Source organism: Netta rufina (assembly GCF_964035555.1).
Source record: "Netta rufina genome assembly, chromosome: 3".
NCBI classification, from domain to species: domain Eukaryota; kingdom Metazoa; phylum Chordata; class Aves; order Anseriformes; family Anatidae; genus Netta; species Netta rufina.
Window position 1 is genome coordinate 104375210 of NC_140125.1, and position 25974 is coordinate 104401183.

General features: G+C 40.3%; 1 protein-coding gene across 1 annotated transcript in view; it reads left to right on the forward strand.

Annotated features, from left to right (window-relative positions):
* Positions 1–3146: 3146 nt before the first annotated feature.
* Positions 3147–25974, forward strand: part of RNF144A (ring finger protein 144A) — a 28527-nt gene continuing 5699 nt past the window's right edge. Inside the window, exons 1-6 of the mRNA XM_084284742.1 lie at positions 3147–3287; positions 19836–19940; positions 20141–20201; positions 21194–21401; positions 23110–23257; positions 24468–24557. Coding sequence (XP_084140868.1) covers positions 3153–3287; positions 19836–19940; positions 20141–20201; positions 21194–21401; positions 23110–23257; positions 24468–24557 — 747 coding nt within the window. The 5' untranslated portion in view covers positions 3147–3152. The remainder of the gene's footprint in view (positions 3288–19835; positions 19941–20140; positions 20202–21193; positions 21402–23109; positions 23258–24467; positions 24558–25974) is intronic.

Here is a 25974-nt window from a genome sequence, read left to right on the forward strand (position 1 = left end):
CCAGTGTATATTTCTCAACGTCTTGTTCCTCTATAGCTCCTTTCAGTTGCTCTCTCTCCTTGCTGTTACTTTACATCATTCTCCTGAAACACTGCACATCACTAGAAAGCATGAGAATACAACCTAAAGCTATAAAAAACATGGGTATGGAATATTAGGAGTCTTTATCTTTTATCAAAATTACCTATTTTGACTGGAGATGATTTCTCTTGTGATTTTTTTTTTTAACCTAAAATATATGAATTATCCCTAATATAGACACATCTATATTAGTCATCATGATGTAAACACAAAAGCTTGTTACTTAGTTATGACAGTAAGCCAGATGATCATGAAGCAAGATAAAATCTCTTGCTTTGGAAAACTTAGTGTTTGGAAAGTCTTAGTGTTCCTTTACAGGGATGTCCAACAAAGATGCTCCGCTGGAACGTGATAGCTTTGCATGTCTTTTCCAGTGCTAAGTGGCAGATCTCTTGACCCTCACTCTAATGTTACCAGTGACAGTAACTTCCCTCTCCCCCCCCAGCCTTGCAAATGAATGTAAGATTTCATTATTAAAAGCAAAGACTATTTTTAATGTAGATTTAGCAGATCTAAAAGCCTGTGCTCTGCTTCCGTTTGATGCTGTGGTCATGTTTTGCTTTATCACCATGGCTGAGTTGAAGTCATGGATTACATGCCAACTCTATCGGGTAGCCAATTTCTGCTGGCCCACAGGATGCCACCTTGAAAGAAGTTGCACTTTGCTTCATTCTTGCCTTGCCAGAGAAGACAAAAAAAGAAATGTTTCCCATTGGGATGTAATTGCACTGTAGATGTGCTGCAAAAAAATGAATTACCACAGTGATACCGGTAAGCTTCTGTCAGAAGTCCTAGGGAACAGGGAACAAGTGTAAGACTTGGAACCAAAAGGTTAATACTTTCCCCTATATCATCACCTAATTACAGATATTAAATAAGCATAAAGCTTCTTTTGGATGGATTTCATTGTATATTTGGAAAGCGTTTAGTCTGAATTGTGTTAGATTTTACATCCTTGCCATAATGCTTGCTAGTAGTTTGGTCTGCCTGACACTTCTAAGTGCACCTGTAACTTACATTTATCTCTCTTCATTGTTCATCTGCTGGTTTCATCTGCTTGCTGCAATAAGCAACAGATGTGCAATAAACTGGGCAGGATGAGCAAAGGACACTCGAGCTAATAGAAAACAGTCGGGTTGGGTGTGTTTGATCATTGCTTCTCAAATACTTCATAAGTCTTTCTGTAAATGTCAGATATACCAGAGCTGGGAAGAATAAAAAAAAAAATTAGCTGGTATTTTGTGTTAAATTAAAAAGTAGTGGGAATTGACAATAAAGCAGCAGTCTAATAGCCTCCAAAAGCTTAGGCTTTAATTTGTATCATGTTGGACTTTCATGTTAAAGTCTCAGAAAAGGCTGCACAGCGCTATTCTTATTTTGTGACCTGGAGCCATTATTCGTGTGCTGTTCTGCAGGACTATTTTATCTGTTTCCTTCAAAACTGGGGATTTTATGGGTGTTTTCAGAGAAAGGGATCCAGAGCATCCCTGGATATAGAGTTGTTTAATTTTTCATCTATTTCCCTTTCTTCCCCGATGGCTGCGCTAGAAAGAAATGCAGTTAGGCTCTGATTTTCTGGTGTCCTTGATGTACTTTTTAAGGGGCATATTCCAGTGGGTTAGACTGAATGGAGGGCTATTGTAAAATCTCCCCTTTGTTTCAGAGAATTTAGAGATCTTGGTGGAGTGATGTCCACAATGAATTAAATAGCAAAGACTCAGACTACACAACACTTCTTTGAACTCTCCATGTGATTTGTTTGGGGACAAGCAGCCATCTTCTACTGAATATCTACCTAAACCTCATCTACAAGACAAGTCATATTTGTTGCAATTCTGGAAGACTTAGGAAGTTCACAGATAATAAGGCTTAGATATTGCAGCTCATGTCAGTGCCAAAGGTGGAGGTGGGAGATGTGGTGGGGGAAGGGAAAGCAAACGTCGGGGAGGGAAAGGTGTGATCATAGTTGGGCTGCTGTAACCTCCTGTGTGGGGAAAGGTAAGAAAACAGCCAACTGGGGAAAGGGGGTGGTGAGGTAATGTGGACCTCCTAGCAGTCTTTGGATGTGAATTTCCCACTTCTGGAAGGTCAATGTCACTGTGACAATTACAATACTAGTAAATATCACATTAAGATTGGATATGCTACATAAGTTACCCTAGTTGTTTGTGGGAGTGTTTTTTGTTTTGCTTTTTCTCCCCCATATGTGTAACTTATAAATTATCTTTCTTTGTGATAATACATTTGGTATGTGTGAGGTTATTTTCCTTCTCCTTAGTCATTTGACAACTCTCCATCTGGACCCTGAAGCCTAGGATAAAGATGCTCTGCTTAGTCCTATCCTATTGCTGTCTTGAGGGTGATATAAAAGTATTATAGCCTTTTTTTATAGCACATTTTTGTGTTATTTGTCCCTGTTGTTTGTTGCTGCAACAAAGCTGTGCATTCGGCATAGAGCAAGCATTGATAGAGGAATGCAGGCAAAGAAATGCTGAGGATGCTCAGAATATCCATCGTTCTTTCTAAAATTAACTTAGCAAACTGATCAATCTGTCATGCTCTTAGGAGCAAAAATATCTGGCTCTGTGAGCTGCAATACCATCAGACTGGAAAAGGGTCATAATGGATGCTTGGCTTATGGAAGACACCTAACAAATCTTGCCTGGGTAGCTAGAAGGGGGGAGATTAAGGAATGTATTTTAAGCAATGGGTAATCAATGTCAGTGAAAGCAAGCTAGAGCTGAAAATAACAAGAATTGGGTATGAAATTTTAGGTACGTAATGTCAGAGACAAGTCTGTGACCTAAGGATGTGTCCTGATGTCTCCTGATATTTTGTCAGTGCATAGCACAGCTTTTTCCTTCTGCTTGCTGCATGTGTGCTCTGTTAGGCAGGAGATATATAGCCTATTTTAAGTGCCAACACTGCCCAATTAACCATCACTACTCTATATTTTTTTTATTTTTACCAAATAGCTAGCAGGCAGCAACTGATGATGGGGTTTGCAGTGGCAGAAAAGTGGAACTGATGAAGTATCTTGACTTTTGCTCTGTTTTTCAGACTGCTCTGCAATGACTACAGCAAGATATAGGCCTACCTGGGACTTGGTACTTGACCCACTAGTGTCCTGTAAGCTCTGCCTTGGTGAATATCCCGTGGAGCAGATGACAACAATAGCACAATGCCAATGCATCTTCTGTACCCTGGTGAGTTTGCTAATTTTATTTATTTATTTATTAGGCATAGCAAACAATGCACAATTCTTAACTGCAGAAATTATATGTGTTTCTGCTGAGTCGGTTTCACCCAAAGTGTTGATGCGGCACTGGACATGAATACTGTTGCTACGTGCTTGACATAAATACCAGCAAATTGACTTTTCTGTTTTCCTGTTTTTTTGCTTTTGTTTAAAACAAAAAAGACTCAGCAATTTAGTATACCGCTGTTTACAGCTATGTTCTTATGCTCACGTTTCCTTTGCCTGTTTATCTGTCTGCAACTTGGATTTTTTCAAGCCATGAACTTGCTTGTTACTAGAAAAATAATATATTAATGATTTTAAATTCATTGCATAATGTTATAATTTCATAACATTATTTTTTACTACTATGTTGCACAAGTACATGCAACTGTACTTGTCAGGAGTTGGCAGGGCTGATAGATAGGGCTTTAAACTAGAGTCGAAGGGGGAAGGGGCTAAAACCAGGCACGCCGGTGAAGACCTAAGGGATGGTACGCTAGAATCAGAGGGGCTGTGTGCCAGTGAGGTCCTTCGGTCAGATCCACAAGGTGCTGAGTGTAAGGAGACGCACCTGAAGTGCTTCTACACGAACGCACGCAGTATGAGGAATAAAATAGATGAGCTAGAAGTCCTGGCCCAGTCCCGCAATTACGACATCATCGGCATAAGCGAAACCTGGTGGGATGAGTCCTGTGACTGGGGTGTTGCGATAGATGGTTACAGGCTCTTCAGGAGGGACAGGCAGGGTAGGCGAGGTGGTGGGGTGGCGATGTATGTGAAGCAGGGGCTGGACTGTGTGGAACTTCAGGTCGGCGATGGCAAAGTTGAGAGCCTCTGGGTAAGGATCAAGGGACGAACGAATAAAGGGGATGTCATTGTGGGAGTCTATTACAGACCGCCTGGCCAGGACAATAGCGCCGATAAATTATTCTTTACAGAACTAAGAGAGGCCTCGAGATTAGCTCCCCTTGTCCTTATGGGGGACTTCAACTTGCCAGACGTTAACTGGGAGTGCCACACGGCTGACACGAGCAAGTCCAGGAGGTTCATGAAGCACCTAGATGATAACTTCTTGGTGCAGGTGCTAACGGAGCCAACTAGGAAAGGTGCCCTCCTAGACCTGTTGCTAGAAAACAGAGAGGGTCTGGTGGGAGATGTGGTGATTGGTGGCCGCCTCGGTCATAGCGACCATGAAGTGGTTGAGTTCAAAATTTACGGTGACAGAAGGAAAAGTGCCACCAAAACCTCATCCCTAGATATGGGGAAAGCGGACTTCAGGCTGCTCAGGGAACTAGTCAGCAAGGTCCCCTGGGAAACTGCTCTTGAAGGCCTCGATGTCCACCAGTGCTGGTCACTCTTTAAGCGATGCCTCCTAGAAGCACAAGATCAGGCAATTCCTAAATATCGCAAGTCAGGCAGGCGGGGCAGGAAGCCGGCGTGGCTGACCAGGAATGTTCTAATGGAGATTAGGCGGAAACAGAGTGTTTCGCTACTGGAAGGAGGGCCAGGCGTCATGGAAAGAATACAGGGATGCTGTTCGTGTTTGTAGGGAGAAAGTTCGTGTGGCCAAAGCACAGCTAGAGTTGAAGCTGGCTGTGTCTGTGAGAGAAAATAAAAAGGCTTTTTTTAGATATGTGAATGGAAAAAGGAGAACTAAAGAATACATAGGGCCGCTCCTTGATAGGGAAGGTCTCCTCACAGACAATGACATAGGCAAAGCAGAGACGCTTAACGCCTTCTTTGCCTCTGTCTTCAATGCCGATGATGGGCTTCGGGAACCAGGGTGCCCTGAGCTGAAGGACCGGGACGGTGGGGATGACAAACTCCCAACCGACCCTGAACGTGTGTGGGATTTGCTACTCCACCTGGATCCCTACAAGTCCATGGGTCCGGATGGGATTCATCCCCGGGTGCTGAAAGAGCTGGCGGACATCATCGCGGAACCTCTCTCAATTATTTTTCAACGATCCTGGGAATTTGGAGAGGTCCCGGTAGACTGGAAGCTGGCAACTGTTGTGCCGATTTTCAAGAAGGGTCAGAAAGAAGACCCTAGCAATTACAGGCCTGTCAGTCTCACGTCAGTGCCTGGTAAAATCATGGAGAAGATGGTTCTCGAACTTATTGAGGCGCACCTGGGGGACAAAGCAGTCATTGGTCCCAGCCAGCATGGGTTTGTGAAGGGTAGGTCCTGCCTAACTAACCTGATTTCCTTTTATGATAAGATCACCCGTATGGTGGACCAAGGGAAACCAGCTGATGTGATTTTTTTGGACTTCAGCAAGGCTTTTGACACGGTTTCCCATAGGATCCTACTGGACAAAATGTCCACCATACAGCTAAATAAAAATATCATACGATGGGTGAGCAATTGGCTAACGGGCAGGGCCCAAAGAGTTATGGTAAATGTGGCTGCGTCAGGCTGGCGGGCGGTCACCAGTGGGGTCCCTCAAGGCTCCATTTTAGGGCCGGTACTTTTCAATATTTTTATAAACGATCTGGATGTAGGAATAGAAGGTATTTTGAGCAAGTTTGCTGATGACACCAAACTTGGAGGAGTTGTGGACTCGAATGAGGGTGGAAAGGCCTTGCAGAGGGATCTGGATAGGTTGGAGAGCTGGGCGATCACCAACCGCATGAAGTTCAATAAGAGCAAGTGCTGGGTCCTGCACCTGGGACAGGGAAACCCTGGCTGCACGTACAGACTGGGCGATGAGACGCTGGAGAGCAGCCTAGAAGAGAGGGATCTGGGGGTCGTGGTAGACAGCAAGTTGAATATGAGCCAGCAGTGTGCCCTGGCAGCCAGGAGGGCCAACCGTGTCCTGGGGTGCATCAAGCACGGCATCGCTAGTAGGTCAAGGGAGGTGATTGTCCCGCTCTACTCTGCGCTGGTGCGGCCTCACCTCGAGTACTGTGTGCAGTTCTGGGCACCACAGTATAAAAAGGACATGAAACTGTTGGAGAGTGTCCAGAGGAGGGCTACGAAGATGGTGAAAGGCCTGGAGGGGAAGACGTACGAGGAACGGCTGAGGTCACTGGGCCTGTTCAGCCTGGAGAAGAGGAGGCTGAGGGGAGACCTCATCACAGTCTACAACTTCCTCGTAAGGGGGTGTCGAGAGGCAGGAGACCTTTTCTCCATTAACACCAGTGACAGGACCTGCGGGAACGGGGTTAAGCTGAGGCAGGGGAAATTTAGGCTTGACATCAGGAGGGGGTTCTTCACAGAGAGGGTGGTTGCACACTGGAACAGGCTCCCCAGGGAAGTGGTCACTGCACCGAGCCTGTCTGAATTTAAGAAGAGATTGGACTGTGAACTTAGGCACGTGGTCTGAACTTTTGGGTAGACCTTTGTGGTGTCAAGAGTTGGACTTGATGATCCTTAAGGGTCCCTTCCAACTCGGGATATTCTATGATTCTATGATTCTGTGCCTGGAATAGCATGAACCTTGGCTTTTGACTAGAAAACAAATGTGAACACAAGTGTATGTACAATAAGGGTCATCCTTATGGTAAATTGGTATTGCTAGTTAATGGACAGAGAAACAAAAGTAATAAGTAGTTTTATTTCCACTTGTATTAGTTTGAAATGAAAATGGTAGATCCTTTAATTTTGCAATGGCTACAAGTACACCAAAAACCTTGTAACGATTCAGCAGTGGAAAGTAACTTCTAACAGCTTTTTTCTAATGTTGATGTAAGTGATAATACTTCTAAGTGATCTTTTTTCTTTTTTTCTTCTAGAAATATTACCTTTTTTTAAAATGCATTTTTTTCTGATGGTTATTGAGAAGGAAGGTATAGGGGATTACCAACTAAATGGAGAGCTCCTTTTTGTTGCTGTGTGAAAATAACAAAAAAGATGCAATTCAAACAGCTTAGCTTCTAATACATGCAATATTCCAAGAAGTTCAACTTGTCACAAAAAACTTTAATGTTCCATGGGAAAAGATACAGTGAATACACAGGCAGGTAAACAGATAGTCTTGTTGCAAATGCTATCTGTCCAATTAAATAGTAAGCATTGCTTCATTATGCACTTTGAAAGGAGTGTTTACTCAAGCATGCAAAAGCATATAAAATAATAGGCTTCACGAAAAAAAAACAGAATAGCAGGCTTCATACTCTTTACTGCACAATGTAAGTTCTCGTACTTACAGCTGGGTTTTCTGCATCTCTCCATGTTACCTGGATCTAGACAATATCTTAATTTCACTCTTTTAGTAACCCTTAAGTGATAGCAGCAATAACCCTTAAGCGATAGCAGTAAGACTGCATTACCAGATGCCTCTTCCTCCCCACTTTGTTGCTTCTAATGCTCCCTGCCATCCCTTACCTTCCATTTCTTTTTGGTGGAACCATGCTTACATCTTTCAAAATGGCAGTAAGAGTAACCTGTTACAGATACTAAAAACGATGTTGTAGCCTTCACTGATAACCTGTTATAAGTAAGCTTATCATGGTGACAGTAGTTTCTTGTCTCCACCTTCTGTTCAGCTGGCATCATGAGTCCATTTTTTAACACCCATATTTGATTGTATTGAATAATTCATTTAGCTTTGACCTCCTTAAGAGAACCAACACATCTCTCTTGTCTCAGGATTTGTATGACATCTATGTTAGAGTGCCCTCAAAAGCTTACTTGCCCTGAAATTTTCTCGTGAAGTAACATGAAAGTAAAATTGCCTTTGCTTTCACTGACTGGAGGTAGGGAAGGAAATGAGAATCTGTCTCAGTCATTTGAAGGGGTAGACTATAAATCTGTGGTAGCCCAGGAATTCAGCATGACTGAACCTTAACTCCTCAATCTCTACCTTGTGGACAGGTTAATAAATTGCCTAAGGAAATACTCCTGAAATGAGTGAGGCTAAAGACTGTTTAACACATAGTGAAGGATGAGTTTGCTGGCTGTGCATGGATTCCTCCAGTGGTGATATTCCATGTTTTTGGAAACTTGATGTTTCTGGAAGTCATCATTGCAGTCTTCACTATGAATTGCTGTTTTGTAAACAGCCAAATCAGTTACCAAACGTGAAAAAAATCCTTTTGACTTGAGACTTTGGATGAAATCTACATACAGTGGATTCAATACATTATACTAATTCAAGTGGAAATACACTTAGAGAGAGATTTGACCTGCAGGGATTTGATTTTGATGGATCAACTTATTTTATGTAAATATATAAAACTTTATTCTAACTTATTGCTTTTCTGTAAAAGATTGGAGATAAATGGTGACCTCTGCAATGATATGAGAGAGGGAAAAAAGAAAAATGGATGTCAGTTAAAAGTATGAAAACTATTTTTGCTACAGCTCTTGCTCCTGGCTCTAGCCCTTCAGTCTAAATCTCAGCAAGCTGAGACAGTGTTAGTATGTATTACAAAGAGATCTTTCAAGTGCAGTGCTACTGGTATGCAGACAGAATTTAGATCACCTTGCAGATTTCTCAATCCTATAATATTTCTGTCTGCAATCCTTTGCTCCTTTATAACCATAGAAGTACTGTGGTAAAGATCTCATGAAGGATTGTCTCTTCCCAACATTTATACAATAACACAAAATTGCTATTCAGAAAGATAGAATGGGGGCACTGTTTCCTTCTGCTGCCTGGCGGAGCTGTGCATGGATTGAATAGAGCTGACTGCCACTCCTCTGCTGATAAGGCATAGAAGCTACAATTTCCCATCGTATTATTTTGCCAGTTGTGGCTATTAGTACAATACTCCATTATGGTTTTATTGTTATGATTGTTAATGCATACACAATGCTGTGAGCTCTCTCAGGTTTTGTCCATCTCATCCATTAGAAATATACCTCTTGTTGGACTGCTCAGTGTACCAGAAGAACAAAAGTCTAGAGAACAGAAAGGAAAACAAGCTATATGCAGTTGGCTTTTGTTTGATTGTTTTCTGAGTATTATCAAGGGACAAACTAATATCTCTGTCCTCTTGGATTCATGTCAACAAAAAGGGGAATCTTAAGCATGCTTTTAAAATTTTGGTCCAAAATGCTTCAGTGTCTTGCTTTCTATTAAGTCACTTTTTCTTACTAAAAGTTAGCACACATTAGGTAGCCTTAAATTTCAATACAGTGTGTGTCTTGGTAGTTGCTTGCCCCAGGAGAAGTAATAGATTGTTGCAAGTTTTGCTCAGAAAGCTTTTATAATGACACTCATCTCCTTATGTAAGGAAATGGAGAGTAAAGCAAACAGAATCACTTCTTTCTTTTTGTTAGACTTGTATTAGTTCCTGCATCAAAATCCTTGAGTTATTAGCCCTTTGCCTGCTTTCTCGGGGGAAGCAAGAAGACAACAAGTTCAGTCCATTTGCTGCCTGAGGTTGTGACCATTTTATAATCTGATGACATTCTCATGTCCTAAAGGACAGGATGTTCCCTTGGTGTGTTACAGATTGTATATGTGCTAATGTTACAACAGGTTTTTGTTCCATTTAATCAATTAGCTACTTGAGATCTGTTCAGTTTCCAGATTGTGTGTGTGTGCGTGTATTGTATACAATTTAAAAATAAAGCATACAGATAATGCTAAATGTGTTGCAAGTACAGTGATGCTACTACTTTCTCAAGCCTGGCTAAGCTCTTCTTGACTTGATGTCAGACTGTTCAGATTCACTCGAGACTTTATACTGTGCTGATCATTCCAGTACCAATGGTTTCATTGCTTTCCTTTCTTACATTAATAAATAAATAAAAATCAGTCAAGTAGACAGGGAAACAACTAGCTAAAATAAATATGAAGTCTTTGAGAGAACTTACCTTCGTTGATAGAAGAATCTATTTTGGTCACTCATGCAATTCACCTTGCTACCAATAGAAAGGAGTGTTATTCAGATGTGAGATAAAGTCCTACAATTAGAAAATAAACCAGCAAATCTTATATTAAGACCTACCTTCTGCTGCCTGTTAATTACTTCTTTTTGGCCAGCTGTAGATATGTGTATTAGCTTTGCTGTATTAGGAATTAGCATTGCTATGCCAATTTTATCTGTTAGTAGATACTGATTCTTATCCACAGGCTCTGCCTGAAGCCATTGAGGCAGCTGTCTCATCTTCCCTTGTTCTTTAGGTGACCCCCTGCGTTTGGTTTAACTGATTTGAGTCTTTATCTAAGTGTATTCTATCTCAAGGAGCATGTCAGTGGGATAGTGACAGACTGTCCTGTTGTCACTGGTCCCCTTTAACCAGGATTACTGTGTCTGCCTAATCTTGACTCTACACATCTGCTTAATTCTAGTCATTTCTCAAACTAAGCTTCCACATAGGATGAAGACCTGAATGAAAGGGAAGACAGTATAATCAACAAGGTAATGTTATTAACCCGTCTGTAACTGGTAGTAGGCTTTTTTTTTTCTTGCTGCAATTGACTGGAAGTTTATAGAGCTTTGCTGGAAAGACAGTAAAAAGCAAGGTTTACTTAATGCTCTCCCTCACTCCAAACGAAGTAGCTTCTGCTTTCCCCAGAGCAAGACAGACCAGGAGCAGAGTGGATGGGAGCTTGGCTGCCTTCCCTTTCCAGCCACCAAGATCTGCACAACTCACTTTGATACAGGAGGGAGGGGAAAAACAAATGGCTTGTGAGTTTTCTGTAGAACTCCGAGTAGTTTTCTAGCAGCTGTAATGTTTTCCTGTTTCCCACCAGCTTTTGGCAAAGCTTAGAGCTTGCTGCTTGTTCTCACTTCCCCCAGACCTTAGCAGAGAACTGCTACCAGTCTGGGCATGATGGTGTCAGAGGTCACTGGTCTTTGCATAGTGATTCACATGGCAGTCCAGGTTCTCACTCACAGGTGTTATAGTGTCAAAAACTCCCTGCTTCAATAAGAAACTGGCCCATTTGCAGAGTAATTAACATACAGTTGGGAACTGAAGAACCCTGAGTGAAAGCTGGGCTTGATCCAGAGCCTTTAGTTCTCCACTCTCCCATGTGTTGTTACTAAATGAGAGAAGCGTTAGTTGTCTTCATTGAGATGTGAGAATTATTTCTTTATTGTTTGGTTAATGTTTTGCATGTGAAAGTCAAAGGTTCTTTGTGCTCCCACTCAAAGATATCCATTCTGTTCTGAAATTAAAAAATAACAAACAAAACCACAGCTTTCCTCATACAACTATATAGGGGAAGACTTTTTTGTTGTGTTTATATGTGTGTCTATGTAAGTAAGTGCATTCAAAAAAGCAGTTCAAAGCATAGACCAGCTGTAAGTCTTCATTTCATTCCCTTTCTCAATTAAGAAATTCAACTGGAAACACCCGCTTGCATTTTTGGTTTATTTTGTTACTGCTGCTTGGTCCTGCTGGTGATCTTTCCCAGCCATCAATTTCTATGCCTCAGATAATATTAGCCTTATTCTAACAACATTTCTTGTGCTGAAGAAGTCAGTAGGGCTTCTCTTTAATGGATATTTCTCGCTGGAAATACCTACATCTTAATGATGCATACATATTTTTTTTTTCTTGCCTTCCCTTCATTCGTTGACTGGCCATATGGCGGCACATTCCTGTACTCAGACTGGCACAGTTGTACATTGATGCGGAGGGGTGGTGCACCCATTCCTAACATGAATAACCTTAGAGTTGCTTGCATCAGTTGAGAAGGGTGTTCAGTGACTGCTGTGATATTAGAGTGAACTGTCAAAGTACTTGGATAGAGGCAGAGCCAAAGCAGCAAAGTCTGCCCTGCTGTCCACAGGAAAAATCGGCAGCACTAACCACAGTGACATCTGTACCAAGGGAGTCTCTGCTGTGGGCTGGCTGTTTCACAGCCTGAAATTCTGCCAGCTGATGGGAGCACAAAGACTTTTATAGCTGAGGGAAGGATGCTCAGATGGTTTGTCCAGAGATGTGCATCCAGGTTGTATGCATCTTCTACAGCTAAGCTGCTGCTTGGCCATCATCCATGGGCAAGAAGATGTGACTGGATTTATGCTGAGAATATAGGCTGTAGCAGGGCTGCAGAGCAGCTGGGGTAGTCTTTGAAAGCTGAGAATGCTGAGGGAGGAACAGGTGTGTACCTTTTGCAATCTGAACAAAAAAAATATGTTTAAGAAGAGGCCAAATGTGCAGCAAGTAGAGGCAGGAACCCTATCCTAAACAGTTTTTTCAAATTACTTTTTACTTTGGAGATAAACATTTGGTGCCTGTGATGTTACCCACCTCTGGCCCTGGCCAAAGTCCTTTTCTCATTGCATGTTTTCTTCCTTGCTGCATAGCAAGACAAGGTTGGGCACTAGGAATTTCCCTGTTGCAGAGCTCTGGAGGGCCTTGTAGTCTCCTGAGCGAATTTTTGTGTGCCTGTGTAGCATGATTTTTGCCACAGAAGAAAAACAAAGGATATAAAGAATAGCCCCGTGTAAGAATACTGGTATTGCTTTCAGATAGTAGATTTGAAGTACTATATATCAAGATAAGTGACTGTTTTCTCATCTGATTTATTAACGATGATGAGTCAGCTACTGGATTAATAAAAAATTGGGTTTTGATAGTCAAGATTTCTTTGAAAGTAAATTCTTGGCTCTGAGAAAATGTCTAGGGAAGTGGTAATGATCTACTGAAGTTCAAAGTAGAATCTCAAACATTAGACATCTGTCTAGTGTACATCTGTCTCAGATCTAGATGGTTTGTGAGGTTGTGTATAGTTTGTGTTCTTGGATTTGGTCAGTAATAGCTGACAGTATATCTAATAAATAGGAAAAAAAAGACTCCAACCATTGAGTGTATGCTTCAGATCTTTGTGATTTAGTGTGCGTAGATGCCTTTCAGTAAATCACTTATCAACCAAATGGGATTAAGGTTGTACTAAAAAGCCAGATTGTAGATTTGCAGTGGAGAATTGTGCACAGGGGAACAACAGTGCAAGAGTATTTTGAAGCTGAGCCTGTGATTAAATAGGAATAGAGCTGAGCAGGATTATAACTACTGCTTTACAGAAGGGAAAAAAAAAAAAAAAAAGACTGCATAGTAGGTTGGGAAGAAGCTTAAAAGCTCTCCAAGAAACCTACCACTTTTTCTTCTCTCACATGTTTTCTTTTCTAAGTATACTACTGAAATTTGGTGAAGTGTTTTTCTCTTTCCATAAAACACTGATTGAAAGCACCAGATAACCATTCCTGTTCCTTTTAGAAGGATGTATACAAATACTAAGGAAAGTAGCATATAGCAGTAATAGATGGCTACAGGAATTCCTACTCTTCAGGAATATGAAAGCCTCAGGCTCAAAAACCCTAAGCTATCATCCTTTCTTCCTCTCCAGAGACTATCCCAGCTGTAGGCTGTTTATTTTAGAGGAGTTTTTCTTCTTGAAACCGTTCAGCTTTGCTTTCTAGAAAGACTTTCCACTTAGACAGTTTCATTTGGGGTAAAGCTCTCCTGTCCAGAGTGCGTTTGCTGTTGAGATAAAGGGAATGGTAGTGATACTCCAAGGGTATTGGCTGCCATCTGAGATATAGATACCCAAATTCTTCTTGATTTTTTTTTTTATTTTTATTTTTTGTAGCAAGAGATACTCATTCACTCATATGCATGCTACCCCTTCCTGTCCCCAGTAGAGGTTATTTGCACGCTGCGTCTCTATTTACTAGTTTAGTCCAAAGCTAAAAACTAGTATTGCATCACATTACCCCTGAAGACTTGCTCTGTATCTGCCAGTATAAATACCTGTTCACCAGACAGACTGCGGAATTAGCTTAGCGGAATTAGCACAGAGCAGTGAAATAACCTTGGTATTGTGCTGTCTTCCAACAAGAAAAGAGACAGCCTTCTCTGTATTCATTTATGATCAACATCAAGAAGAAATCCTGGAATGCAGAACATAAAAACATTATTAAATACTACCAAAAGTAGTTGTTGCAGTATATTTTCTCACATTTCTTATGCATCGTTGTACCTTCATCACATGGATTTTTAATTTTGGTTTAGTAGATTTTTAGCACAAAAACATTTGTAGCTACAAAACAGGGCTTTTCACTCAGTATTCTTTCACATTTCCTTCTTTCCTAGAATGTTAGACAAAAAGGAATGATCACATTCATCTAGCCTGATGTCATTTGTAATGTAAACCATAAAATACCAGCCAGCGTTTCCTGTCTCTTCCTGTGGTTGAATGCAAGTTTACATAAATATATAAATATGCGTGCATATATGTACATATATTTAGAGAAGTTCATCTAATCCTGTTTTAGAGATGATAAACAATTTGCTGAACTCTTAATAATTTTAGTAATTACTAACTCTACATGTTAATAATCATCTTACTTGGAAGCATTTTCTTGTTCAGAATAAACTTTCTTCCCTGTATTATTTTCCATTTCCCGTCCTTGCATTGAAATTTAGGAAAACTAATCTTAGAATCAGAATTTCTACTTTAAAAAATACTAACCTTCAGTGTTAGAGAAAGCATGTCAGTCCTTTCTTGTGTCTCTGAAGTGGGATTGCAAAACTAGTGATTGTCAGCCCAAGATGAAGGATTATTTTCCTGGCTAATATCTGTGAAAAATAGTAAGTGCTTTTATCCAACTTAATATTAACTTTTACCAAGTGTTTTGCAAGATTTTTTTTTAAGGACATAGTACACTAGGTTTCTTTCCTTTTACTTTATTTTTATTATTTTATTTTTATTTCCCTTCAATTTTATCAGTAGATCTTGATTTTTGTTGTTGTTGTTTTTGTTTCTTTTAAATGTGTTACCAATATCAGCATACAGCATTTTTTGTGAAGTGCATGTTTCATTTTGGGATGGGCTGTCTTAGTGCCAGCACTAAAATACATTTAAAGCTTTAAGAAATAAATCAAATGATATGGTTATAATATATTTGGCTCTGCAGTCCTGTCATGCTTTTTGGCCTTTCCAAATCCATTGACTTATTTATAAAATTTCCCATATGACTTGGCACTTGCATCTGCAGCATTAACGTAGTCAGAAATATGCATTTTGAGAAAATCCACCTAGCAGCTGTTAAGAAAATAATACAGGATAATCTTTTTGCCTGCCTAACTCTCAAATAAAAAATGACATCTCAAAAAGACATTTCTTGTTTCCTACGATATTAGCAATAACATGCTCTCGACAGCAAACTTGTTACAACTTTTCCAAAAAAAGTATATTCTTCTATTTCAAAAAAAAGAAATTGTTCACCAAAAATATCTTCAATTTTTTCTAATTTCATGCATTCTGTATTGCAAACCAAGGCCTTCTCAGTGAACGTGTTTTTTCTGCCAAAGTAGATGGTGCACAAATGTTGCCCCATGTGGAAAAAAATTGAAGTAAGATTCCTTATAATGAATTATGGTGTCTTGAGTTTGGTTTTTTGGGCATCAAAAAAAAATAAAGTTAAAGCATCTTCATCAGAAATAGACACAACTGTTTAGCAATTCTTCTAAAAGAAAATGAAAATCGAGACATTTTAATTCTTTACATTGAGATTTTGTTATCTTCTGCACAGGTTTGTTAGAGTTAAATACAGCAGAGTAAGATCATTTGTTGAGGTTTGGAAGTTAGGCAAAAAGTAATGATTTTGATTCTTGTAGGGTGCTTTGATCTTTCTAGCATTAGACAAAAAGATGTTCCGCTCTAAAGCAACAGCACATCAATTATGATTGTTTCTTTCTGAGCAGTGCAGTCCTTGATGTACAAAGGTTGTAAGGACAATTCATTGTGCACAGCTTTAAATATCAGGCTATATTGACAACTTTAGAAGGGAAGTTGTTCAATTAACCATCTATTGCTGAGGCAAATAAAAATAAGGAACACAAAAGGAGTGTGCAAGCATAGCGAAAAGTACAGGTGTAATGCTGAGGGGAGCTAACCAGGCTGCTCTGACTGATCTTGAACTGTTTGGCAGCAACTGGGGCATGAGATAGGTCTTGATGTGCAAATATGTTGTGCAATGGCTTGCTTTCTTTTGCCTAAGGCATGTTGCAAAAGTTATATGGTAATGTAATGGTAATATTTTCATGAGAGTTTATTACTGTATTATAGCAGGGTTTCTCAGGGCTCCGTTTTAGGGCAAATTCTCTTAGAACCATAGAATCATTTAGGTTGGAAAAGAGCTCTAAGATTATTTGGTCCAGCCTTTTAACCTAGCACTGCCAAGTACACCATTAAATCAAGCATTAAACCTAAGCACTATATCTACACATTTTTGAAGACCTCAAAAGATAGGTAGACTCAACTACTTCCCTGGGCAGCCTGTTGGAGTACTTGACAACCCCTTTCAGTGAATATTTTTTTTCGTAAACATCCCCTGGTGCAATTTAAGGCTATTTCCTCTTGTCTTGTCTCCCAAGCTTGGGAGAAGAGACTCGTCCCCACCTTGCTACAACCTCCTTTAAGGTAATTTTAGAGTGAGAAAACATCCTCAGTGTTTCCATAATTGTCTTGAGTGTAGGACTAGAAGGTGTTTTGAGTAAGTTTGCAGATGATACTAAATTGAGAGGAGCTGTTGACTCCATCAAGGATGGAGAGGCCTTGCAGAGAGATCAAGAGAAATTAGGGAGCTGGGCAATCAGCAACAATTTGAAGAGTAACAGGAGCAAGCGCTGGATTCTGCACCTGGGAAGGGGCAACCCTGGCTGTAAGTACAGAATGGGGGATGAGGGGTTGGAGATCACCCCCACAGAAAGGGATTTGGGGGTTCTGTTTGACAGCAAGTTGAACATGAGTCAACAGTGTGCCGTGGCAGCCAGGAGAGCCTGCTGTACCATGGTGTACATCAGGCACAGCATTGCTAGTGTGTCCATTAAAGAAAGGCTAAAGATATATATTAGGTTTATAAAAGTCAATGTGCAAACTGAAGATATCTTGCTCTCTTTTTCCTACTTCACCCATTGCATTTCTAATTTGAGGTCTTGTTTTCTACTAGGATACCTTCCCCTAATACGGGACCACTAAAAGCAGGGTAGAAAATGAACAACAGTTTGTCACCTTTTAATGTAAAATATTTGTCTTTTAAAGAATTTTGCATTGTGCAACTGGGCACCTAATCTTATTGTGGTATTTTGCTTGCATACTGTAACATCTTGTGTCCAAGCCATGGACACAAGCCATGGGTAGCCTTCAAACTACCTTGCAAGCATCCTGGATTACTGCTTTTCAACACACACACACACAAATCTCTGTAGTGGGGAGGTCTAGAGTGGACAGAATACTTAATCGTCTACATAATTTACATTGTTGTTTCATGGCCTCAAGACAGCATCTGTATTCCCAGAAAGCGTAGCATCAGAAGTGCACTTAAGCTGGGTTTATTTTAAGCATACAAGGGCCAGTGCCACGTCAGTGGAAAGGGAAGGTATTGAGCACTGCTTGTGGCAGGGATGAACTGTATCATTCCTTGGAAGACTTGAGGAAAAAGAAACAAATCAAATGGGCTTTGGCAATGCTCCCAAACAGGCTGAGGAAGAGAATTAACCGCATTAATGATTAATGATAGCAAAGCTCATTCAGCTTGAAAAGTACTTTCTATAAGTGCTAAGTGCTGGCATTAAAAATGTATGCACTTTCACTTTAATCTACACTTGGCTTGAAAATGGAGGGGAAAGGGAAGAGCCAGCAGTGTCATTATGGCAGTGCTAATAACCTTGCTACAGCTGAAATCACAGCCTGCCAAGGCACGCAACCTCCGGCCTAGTTCTTACAGAGCTCAGCCGGCTGTCATTGCTGCTACTCATCCTCTTGAGCTGCTCCACCACCCACCCTGTGGGGCTCTCAGGGACAGGTTGGAAACCTTCTGCAAGATAAGCATCTGCTAAGTGAACTGTTATCTTTGTTAAATTCTTGCTGATAAAGAAGATGTATCCCATAATCCATCACGTAGGGATTTCTTTATGCATACAAAACATTTAAAGGTACTGATTATCCAGTCTATTTTTCTTTTCCAAGAAATAGTCCTGTCGTCTCTGGTGAGAGGGAGATGCGGGGAAGGGGAATCTGACAGAAATGATTTGGAGGCTGTCAAGGCAGTGGCAGGTTGTCACCAGCAAAGCTGTGTACCACAGCAGCAGAAATTATGCAGGTAGAAAGTGAAGTTTTTGCTGCAATCAAGCTGTGAGAAGTAACATCCAAATTAAAGCATCAAGGTACGTTATAGGTTCTCTGAAAGAAGCAGAAAAGATGTAGTGAGAGGCAGAAGTGAAGATAAAGAGAATGAGTGAGCAGAGTGAAAGTCTGGACCATGGCAACTGCAAGCCACCTGCAAAGGGTTAGGCTGGAAGTGTGCTTGTTGGCAGGTCTGGTTGGTGGCATGGTTGGAGAAAGAGGTGACTTTGTGCTCTGGACGCTCATGAGGCACACTGGACTCAGTGAGAATGAAGCAGTCCTTTGACTTCCCAGGCTGATAGCAGACTGCTGGCTGCATTTCTTTTAAAAGAGTAGTCTGGAGATGCTATTTGAAGTCCCCGTTCTTCCTGCTTGCTGCAAATGTGCAATTCCTCTCGCCTCCCACCCATCTGTATGCTGAGCTTGTTTTGTTTCTTCATTTTGCTTTGCTGTTGGTATATCTTTAGTGCATATCCCACAAATCTGTTAACAGGGAGTTGAGGATCTGCTTTCTGTATTTGTCCGTAGTTTGCCATTGCTGACCGAGCTCGTGAGGTCACCAACGTAGGGCAGCCCACCCGATGGGAGCAGACCCTCATTTGCGCTTTCTGTGTAATGTCAGGCTGGTCGAAGTTGTGGGGCATCTGCAGAGGAAAGCGTTTCTCTCTGTACATCTTTCCCCTTTCCTCCCCAGCAGACACCTGCGTGGTAACTCTCAACTTGATGTGGGAAGTATGGAGGTGGAGAGGGGTGGTGTTAAATCTTCAGGACTATTTTTCTAAAATATCCACTTGCCCTCCCTCTTGTCAGCGTTCATGCTGCGTGCCACTGTGTCAAGATGCCACGTTTTCACTTATTAGGTGAAATACCGTGGTTGCTAGGGGAGAGAAGTATTAGTATTACCGATAGTTATTATTCAGTCCCCATGGAAACTGTAGTTCTTCTGGGAGTCCTAATTCTCACATCCCTGCTTCCTATGGAAAAGATACATCTTTAACCATGAAGTTTGGATAGTTATTTTCTAGAAATAGAAAGCAAGATACACTCCCTTTTGCTCTCTGGTATGCTTGACAGATGTCTGTCTCTGGATAGTTTCTGCTTACTAAGCTGTGTTGTGGTTTCCAGTCACATATGAAGATTTTCAGAATGTGTTTTTTCCTTTTTTTTCCTTTTTTTTTTTTTTTCCTAGATCCCTCTTTTATTTGTCCTTCTCACCATTATTGCTATTTTTCTTTTATATACTGCATATTTTAAATTGAGGAAGTGTTATTTGATGAGGAAGTGAACTTGTTATTTTCTATTTGAGAGTATAACCACAGCACAGTCTGTGTGCACAGACCATGGTAGTAAAAGGGGCACAGCAGTATGTTTTGCAAAAAAGTTTGAATTCTTCAGATTTCCAGAGGAAAAGTGTTAAAACATTGAGTGATTTATTCTTGATGGAATAGTTAAGTCAGTCTTTGGCTCTCCTACAGTGCCTAAAACAGTATGTGGAACTTCTGATCAAAGAAGGTCTAGAAACAGCAATCAGCTGCCCTGATGCTGCTTGCCCAAAGCGAGGTCATCTGCAAGAAAATGAGGTATGTTTTTACTTTAAATTGTTCGTTTTTTATTTTCCTTTCCATAACGTTTAAATGTGTCTTGCTCTGTATGTTACAAATGTCATTGTTGCCAGCATGCCTTTTTAATAGTTCTATAAAGGTCAAACATTCTGTCTCCATTTGCTGAAAACACCCTTGCTGTTCTTAATTGGAAATTTGTTTTTTCCTTTCTTCAACAGATTGAGTGTATGGTTGCCTCAGAAATAATGCAGAGGTATAAGAAGCTACAGTTTGAAAGAGGTAATGTATGTAACACTATCTACTACGAGGCTGTGGGAATGGTATCACTCTTCAGTGATCCCAGAATCAGAATCTGGTTCTGTACAAGTTCATGCAGTAGTATTGTGCATTAATTGGTCATCAGAAAACATAAATAAATAAATAGTTTCTGCTTTTGTTGGCACGATACCCATTGCAACATTCTGGGAATAAACTAAGGAAAGAAAATTACTATGTATTATATTGCTCTATAACTAAGGGAGGGAGTGACTTCTATTTAGGGCATTACTGTCTGCGTTGAGTCTCAGTACTGTAGGGGCTGGCAAGGTAGAGTGGCCTTTTTTATTGAGCCACCAATATCTCTCGTGCTAGAATCTAGTGCAGAATTATTAGGCAGTTGTGTATGTAACAATAACATGAACCTTATTTTTCATGAGCATGTAAGCTGACTGGGTGCCTCGGGTTATATGAAACTGCATGGAGTTCTGTAAAGAAGGCACAGTATGTGTGGCCATAGAGAACTTAGAGTAAGGCTTTTGCTGAAGGAAGGACCTAGCCAAGAGACCACTAAAGTCAGTGGTAGGTTTCTGTTGACTTTGGTGGACTTTGAAATATGAATTGACATACCAGTAAGCAGTCTCCAAGAGAGGAATGAAACTGGGTAACAGTTTAACACTGTTGGTAATCATGTGGTTGCAGTAGCGCAGAGAACACCTTGAAATACTGGGCAAGGCACTGCAAAAAAATGCCATGTCTCATTCTCAGAACAACATTCTTTAGCTCAGTGAATGGAAGTGAATAATGAATCCAGATGCTATAAAGTCACTTTACTTTGGTTCCTGTTTGCAAAGCAGGCCAGGTTTATGTCTAAGTGGGTAGCATAAATTAAAAGGGTTCCTTTGGAAATGTGCATCTTCAAATGCCCTGCCAGTCAACCTCAGCTAGAATACATTGTTATGGAAGGTTGGTCTTGTAACTGCCTTTGAGTGTTGTTCTTTTATATCCCTTCACAGAAGTGCTTTTGGATCCATGTCGGACTTGGTGTCCATCCTCTACTTGCCAGGCAGTTTGCCAGCTCCAGGAATCAAGCCCACAGGACCCCCAGCTGGTCCAGTGCAAAGCCTGCGACATTGAGTTCTGCTCTGCTTGCAAATCTAATTGGCATCCAGGTCAAGGCTGTCAGGAGAACATGCCAATCTCTTTTCTTCCAGGAGAAACAAGGTAGAGTATTTCAAAACATCAGGTATTTAGAAACAAAACACTGAGTATTTGAACAAATATGAATATGAATAGAAAGAAGCACTTTCCAGACACTTTGTTTTTAAGCAGTTTTCTTCACCTAATCATTCTCCCTCCTTTAATGCTGTATTCCAAAAATGGATAGCCCTCAGCAGCCTCACCCACTTGTCACCATTCCCAGCAAAGCACAAAATAGCTGCTCTATCAGCAGTCCTTTTGCCCTAGTGGGAAAAATTTGATATCTACCCAGCTCATGATCTTCACAGTTCTCATTGTTGCTGCTGTTCTGAACAGTAATGAGTGTTGGTAGCATCATGACAGACAGTGACTTTTAGGATACCCTGTCAATCATCTGAATTGGTGTACATCAGGACAGTGATCTTAAGTTCTTTTTAAGGCCACAATGAAAGAACTGTGAGCCATTTGCACCAGCATACTGCAGAAAGGCCATTGTGCAGATTTTCCACCTAATGTTTGGTCTTCATCAAAGATTGTATAGCAGTTCAAGGTATCATTAAAGTCCTGGTCAACCTTGGACTTAGCAGTTCATTTCAACTTTTGCTGTAACAAATGACTAGCTAGGATGCTATGAGTTCCCACTTAAATATTTTAATTTTTGTATGTGCTTTTTGTGTGTGCTTGATCAGAACTGAATCTAACTGAACTACATTGAAAGATAGAAGACTCGATCTATTTTCGTTAGTGTTTCTTTGCTTTTAGTTCATGCTTTGGTTTTTATTTTGAGGGTTTTTCCTAGTATTCTCGAGCAAAATGTTCCAGTAGCTGTTTGTGCTGCATGCATTTGGAGTTTCATCTGTGGTTTATGTATTCAAAGCATTTTTCTGTGATATGGTTTCCCCTAGTGTGACTAACAAGAGTATGTCTTTTTATCCAGCCATCGGGTAAACATGGTAATCAGTCGAGGGTCAGTCCTGTTTTTCAGCAAATTGTCGATACCCTACCAGTCACTCTTGTATCTCCCGCTGGCAGTGGCTGCAGGAAGCAGCACATTTTAGTTGTTGCCATACATAAAGGCTCTGCAGGTTAGAAAGACACTGAAGTGAAATAATTATTTTTCCACTGTTTCCTCTGTGTTTTTTCCACTATTTGAAGGGACATCCTACAGTTTTGCATAGTGCTACAAGACAACAAGAGGTGGTGCTGACCCTAACTCGTGAACTGTGATTCATTAGGGCAGTTTTAGAGATGAAGAGATAAGCTTTGAAACAGCATCATGTCTCAAAAACTTCATGTTTCTTTCTCAAGAAAGCAGAGACATGAGATACCAAGTTTTTTTGAAACACCTTTTAGCACTTAAAGAGGGGTTATAAAAACTATTGAGAGTGACTTTGTATATGGGCAGGTAGTGATAGGATAAGGGGTGGTGTTTTTAAACTAAAAGAGATTAGATTTAGATTAAATGTTAGGAGGAAATTCTTTACCCAGAGGGTGGTGGTGAACACCACCCCTGGAGGTGTTCAAAGCCAGGCTGGATGGGGCTTTGAGCAACCTCATCTAGTGGAAGGTGTCCCTGCCCATGCATGGCAGGGTTATCATTAAGGTCACTTCCAACTGAAACCATTCTATGATATTAATGAAAAAGTAGGCGTATTGTCAGCGCAGTCCTTAGAAATTCTTCTCTAAACTGACATGGCCGCACATCCTGTGAATTCTCCACTCTCTCCCACAGTTCCATTTTTAAAATGGAAGAAGATGATGCTCCAATCAAGCGCTGTCCAAAGTGTAAAGTTTACATTGAACGAGATGAAGGCTGTGCCCAAATGATGTGTAAGAACTGCAAGCATGCCTTTTGCTGGTACTGTCTGGAATCTCTCGATGTGAGTAAATGCAGTACACTGGGTTTCAGAAGTTTAGAAGTTTGTGGTTTTGCTATCCAACTGTCTCATCAATTAATACTAGGATTTGTATATTCCATTTTATTTGGCCTGTGTGATCTTAGCATTTTTACCTACATGAGCCAGAAAATAATTATTATAAAGCAAAATTTTGTGAAAATGTTTTGTTTTCAGTCTTTACATAGCATCTATCATGATGTTTTATTTTGCTTTTTTTTTTTTTTTTAATAATACCTACTTTGTACTGACTTTTCAGTGTTTCCCTTCTTGAAGGAGTTACAGAATGAGTATAGCAATGTTCTCAGTTCCATGGAAGTTTGAGACAAAAACTAGATTTGGTGCATCACCATGCAGGGGGCTAACAGTCAGATTTTATACTACTCATTGTTTCTATGGGACAAGAAATAGATCTTACGTATCAAAAAGAATGCAATGTTTTCCTAACACCAGAAATTTGTCAGTGTATAAGCCACAATTGTCATGTGTTTATAATTTTTTAAATCTGCCAGTTATTGTGCTCAAGAATCAGAGTATATACAATATATAACATCTGTTTCCATGTCATCCGTTTTATTTTGTAGCATTGTTAACAATAACAAAGGAAATGTTTTAGGTTCCCCAAAGCTACTCAGAGTATTCAGCTCCTGTGGTTGTCCCATTTGAATGCTTTACAATCCTAAACAATGCTTAAAAATCCTAAAGTTACAATCTTCTCACGTGCTCAGCTAAAAGGTAGTGTTCCTTTGGTACATGGCCTGCTATCTTGGCTGTTTGTTTTTTTTCTGGAGGATGGCAGGACAGATTGGGGAATGATTTCTCAAAAACCTATATTAACTGTACGTATATTTTTCAACTAATAAAATTAACCAAGTTTGGAAAGCCTGTGATAGAAATATTATCCTTCACTCTTTCTATTTGTGTGTGTAGTATATGCTGTGGGCAGTTTATCTTCTTGGACCCTCTTGCTCACCTCCATGCTACCATTTAAATATTCACGTTCAGAGCCTTTGAGAGAAGAGATTCCTTATAGACATATAACACTTCTTAAACAAACCTGTTTGTGAAGACACTTAACTGTAAACAAAGCACTTTGGGAAGGTTGGATCTGGCCATATCCATTTTACCAATGTTTTGTTTTCCTGGTTGTTTTTACTTCTCTTTATTGTCTACCTTTCCGTTTAATATTTTGTAGGATGACTTTCTCCTCATACATTATGACAAAGGACCTTGTCGAAATAAGCTGGGACACTCCAGGGCATCTGTTATCTGGCACAGAACACAGGTAAAGCTCAGATCTCTAAAAGCTCTGTGTGAGTTGACAGAGAAACAATACTGTGATAATGCCTTCCTTTGCCTTACTCATTTTAACAATAAGTAAAGTTTTGTGCTGAATGGTAGCTAAAGTCTGTAGCAGGTTTAAAGAGGACCATAGCTTGGACAAAAAGTTTTGTAGTGAGAAGACTCACTCATGTGGGTCTGGACAAACAGGTAAAATGAAGTGAAATTAGAAGGATCATAGCCCTGTCTCTCTACATACACCCCTGGATGCCTGTGTTGTGGGCTGGGTGTTGTTTGGCTTAGGCAATAGTATGGTAGAAAGTGTATGGGTGCGTAAGCTTTCTTTGTAATATGAATTACAAAGTACCTGTGATATGAAGGGATTCATCTGATTTTGGAATCAGTTCTTGGCCACAGTAGTTGATACAAATATGTTTGATAGACAGAATGCATGATATTCTGGTCATTGTTGAGAAAGAAAGTGATAATTCTCTTCCAACAAGGGTATAATTCTGCTAAACCTACTAAAGCCAATTCAACATTACATTCATTTTCCTAAGTTAAATTTTTGAGTACTTATGCAAGGCAAGTTGAGATTAGCCTTTGGTTTGTTGTTTGTGGATTAAAAACATATGTATAATATTATTTTATATAATAGATACGTATTATTTATATTTGTTTGGGCCAGAAGGAATGGCTTGATGCTGCATAGAGCTGCAACTTTTTTAGAAACAACTAAACCAAGTGGAAAATGAGTAACACTCAGCAAATAACCTACTGTTAAAGCAAACAAACAACAAGAAGACCACAAAACAAACAAACAAACAACAACAACAAAAAAAGTGAAACCTAGTTAAGTCTTTAGTGCCATTTTGAGGTTGAAATTGAAGGTGTACATGTAAATAGGCATTTTATAAACATTAGCAGTTGCCAGTCCGGCCCACTGAATTCGTATATAAGAGTGTACTGTCTCCAAAGAGTAGCATGAGGACAGTTACAGCTCTCAGTTTGTAAAGGAGATGAGAGTTCAGCTTCATTTTATGTCTATAGCAAATGAATGCAGAGATTAGTAAGTGGAAGTTGCATCAGATTGTCAGCACTTCCAAAAGAAGAATGAGTAATGCATGCCACTGAAGCTGGAAAAGAAATTGCTCTTGGCAAGAGATAAAATTGTTAGGGCAAGGAAGTTTGACCTCTTTATCCCTAGACAGAGAAAAGCCAAAAGCAAAAATTTGGCATAACTGAGGCAGTCTAAATGCAAGAGCTCCCCTCTTCGCTGTGACTGCTGTCCCACAGCGCCATCTCCTGCAGCCAGCGCTTCATGTCAGGTCCCCGCTCCAAAAATCCTCGGCTAGTGGAATTGCAAAAGAAGAAATACGTGGTAATCATAAAGAGAAATGGTCCGTGGCAGACAAAAGTAC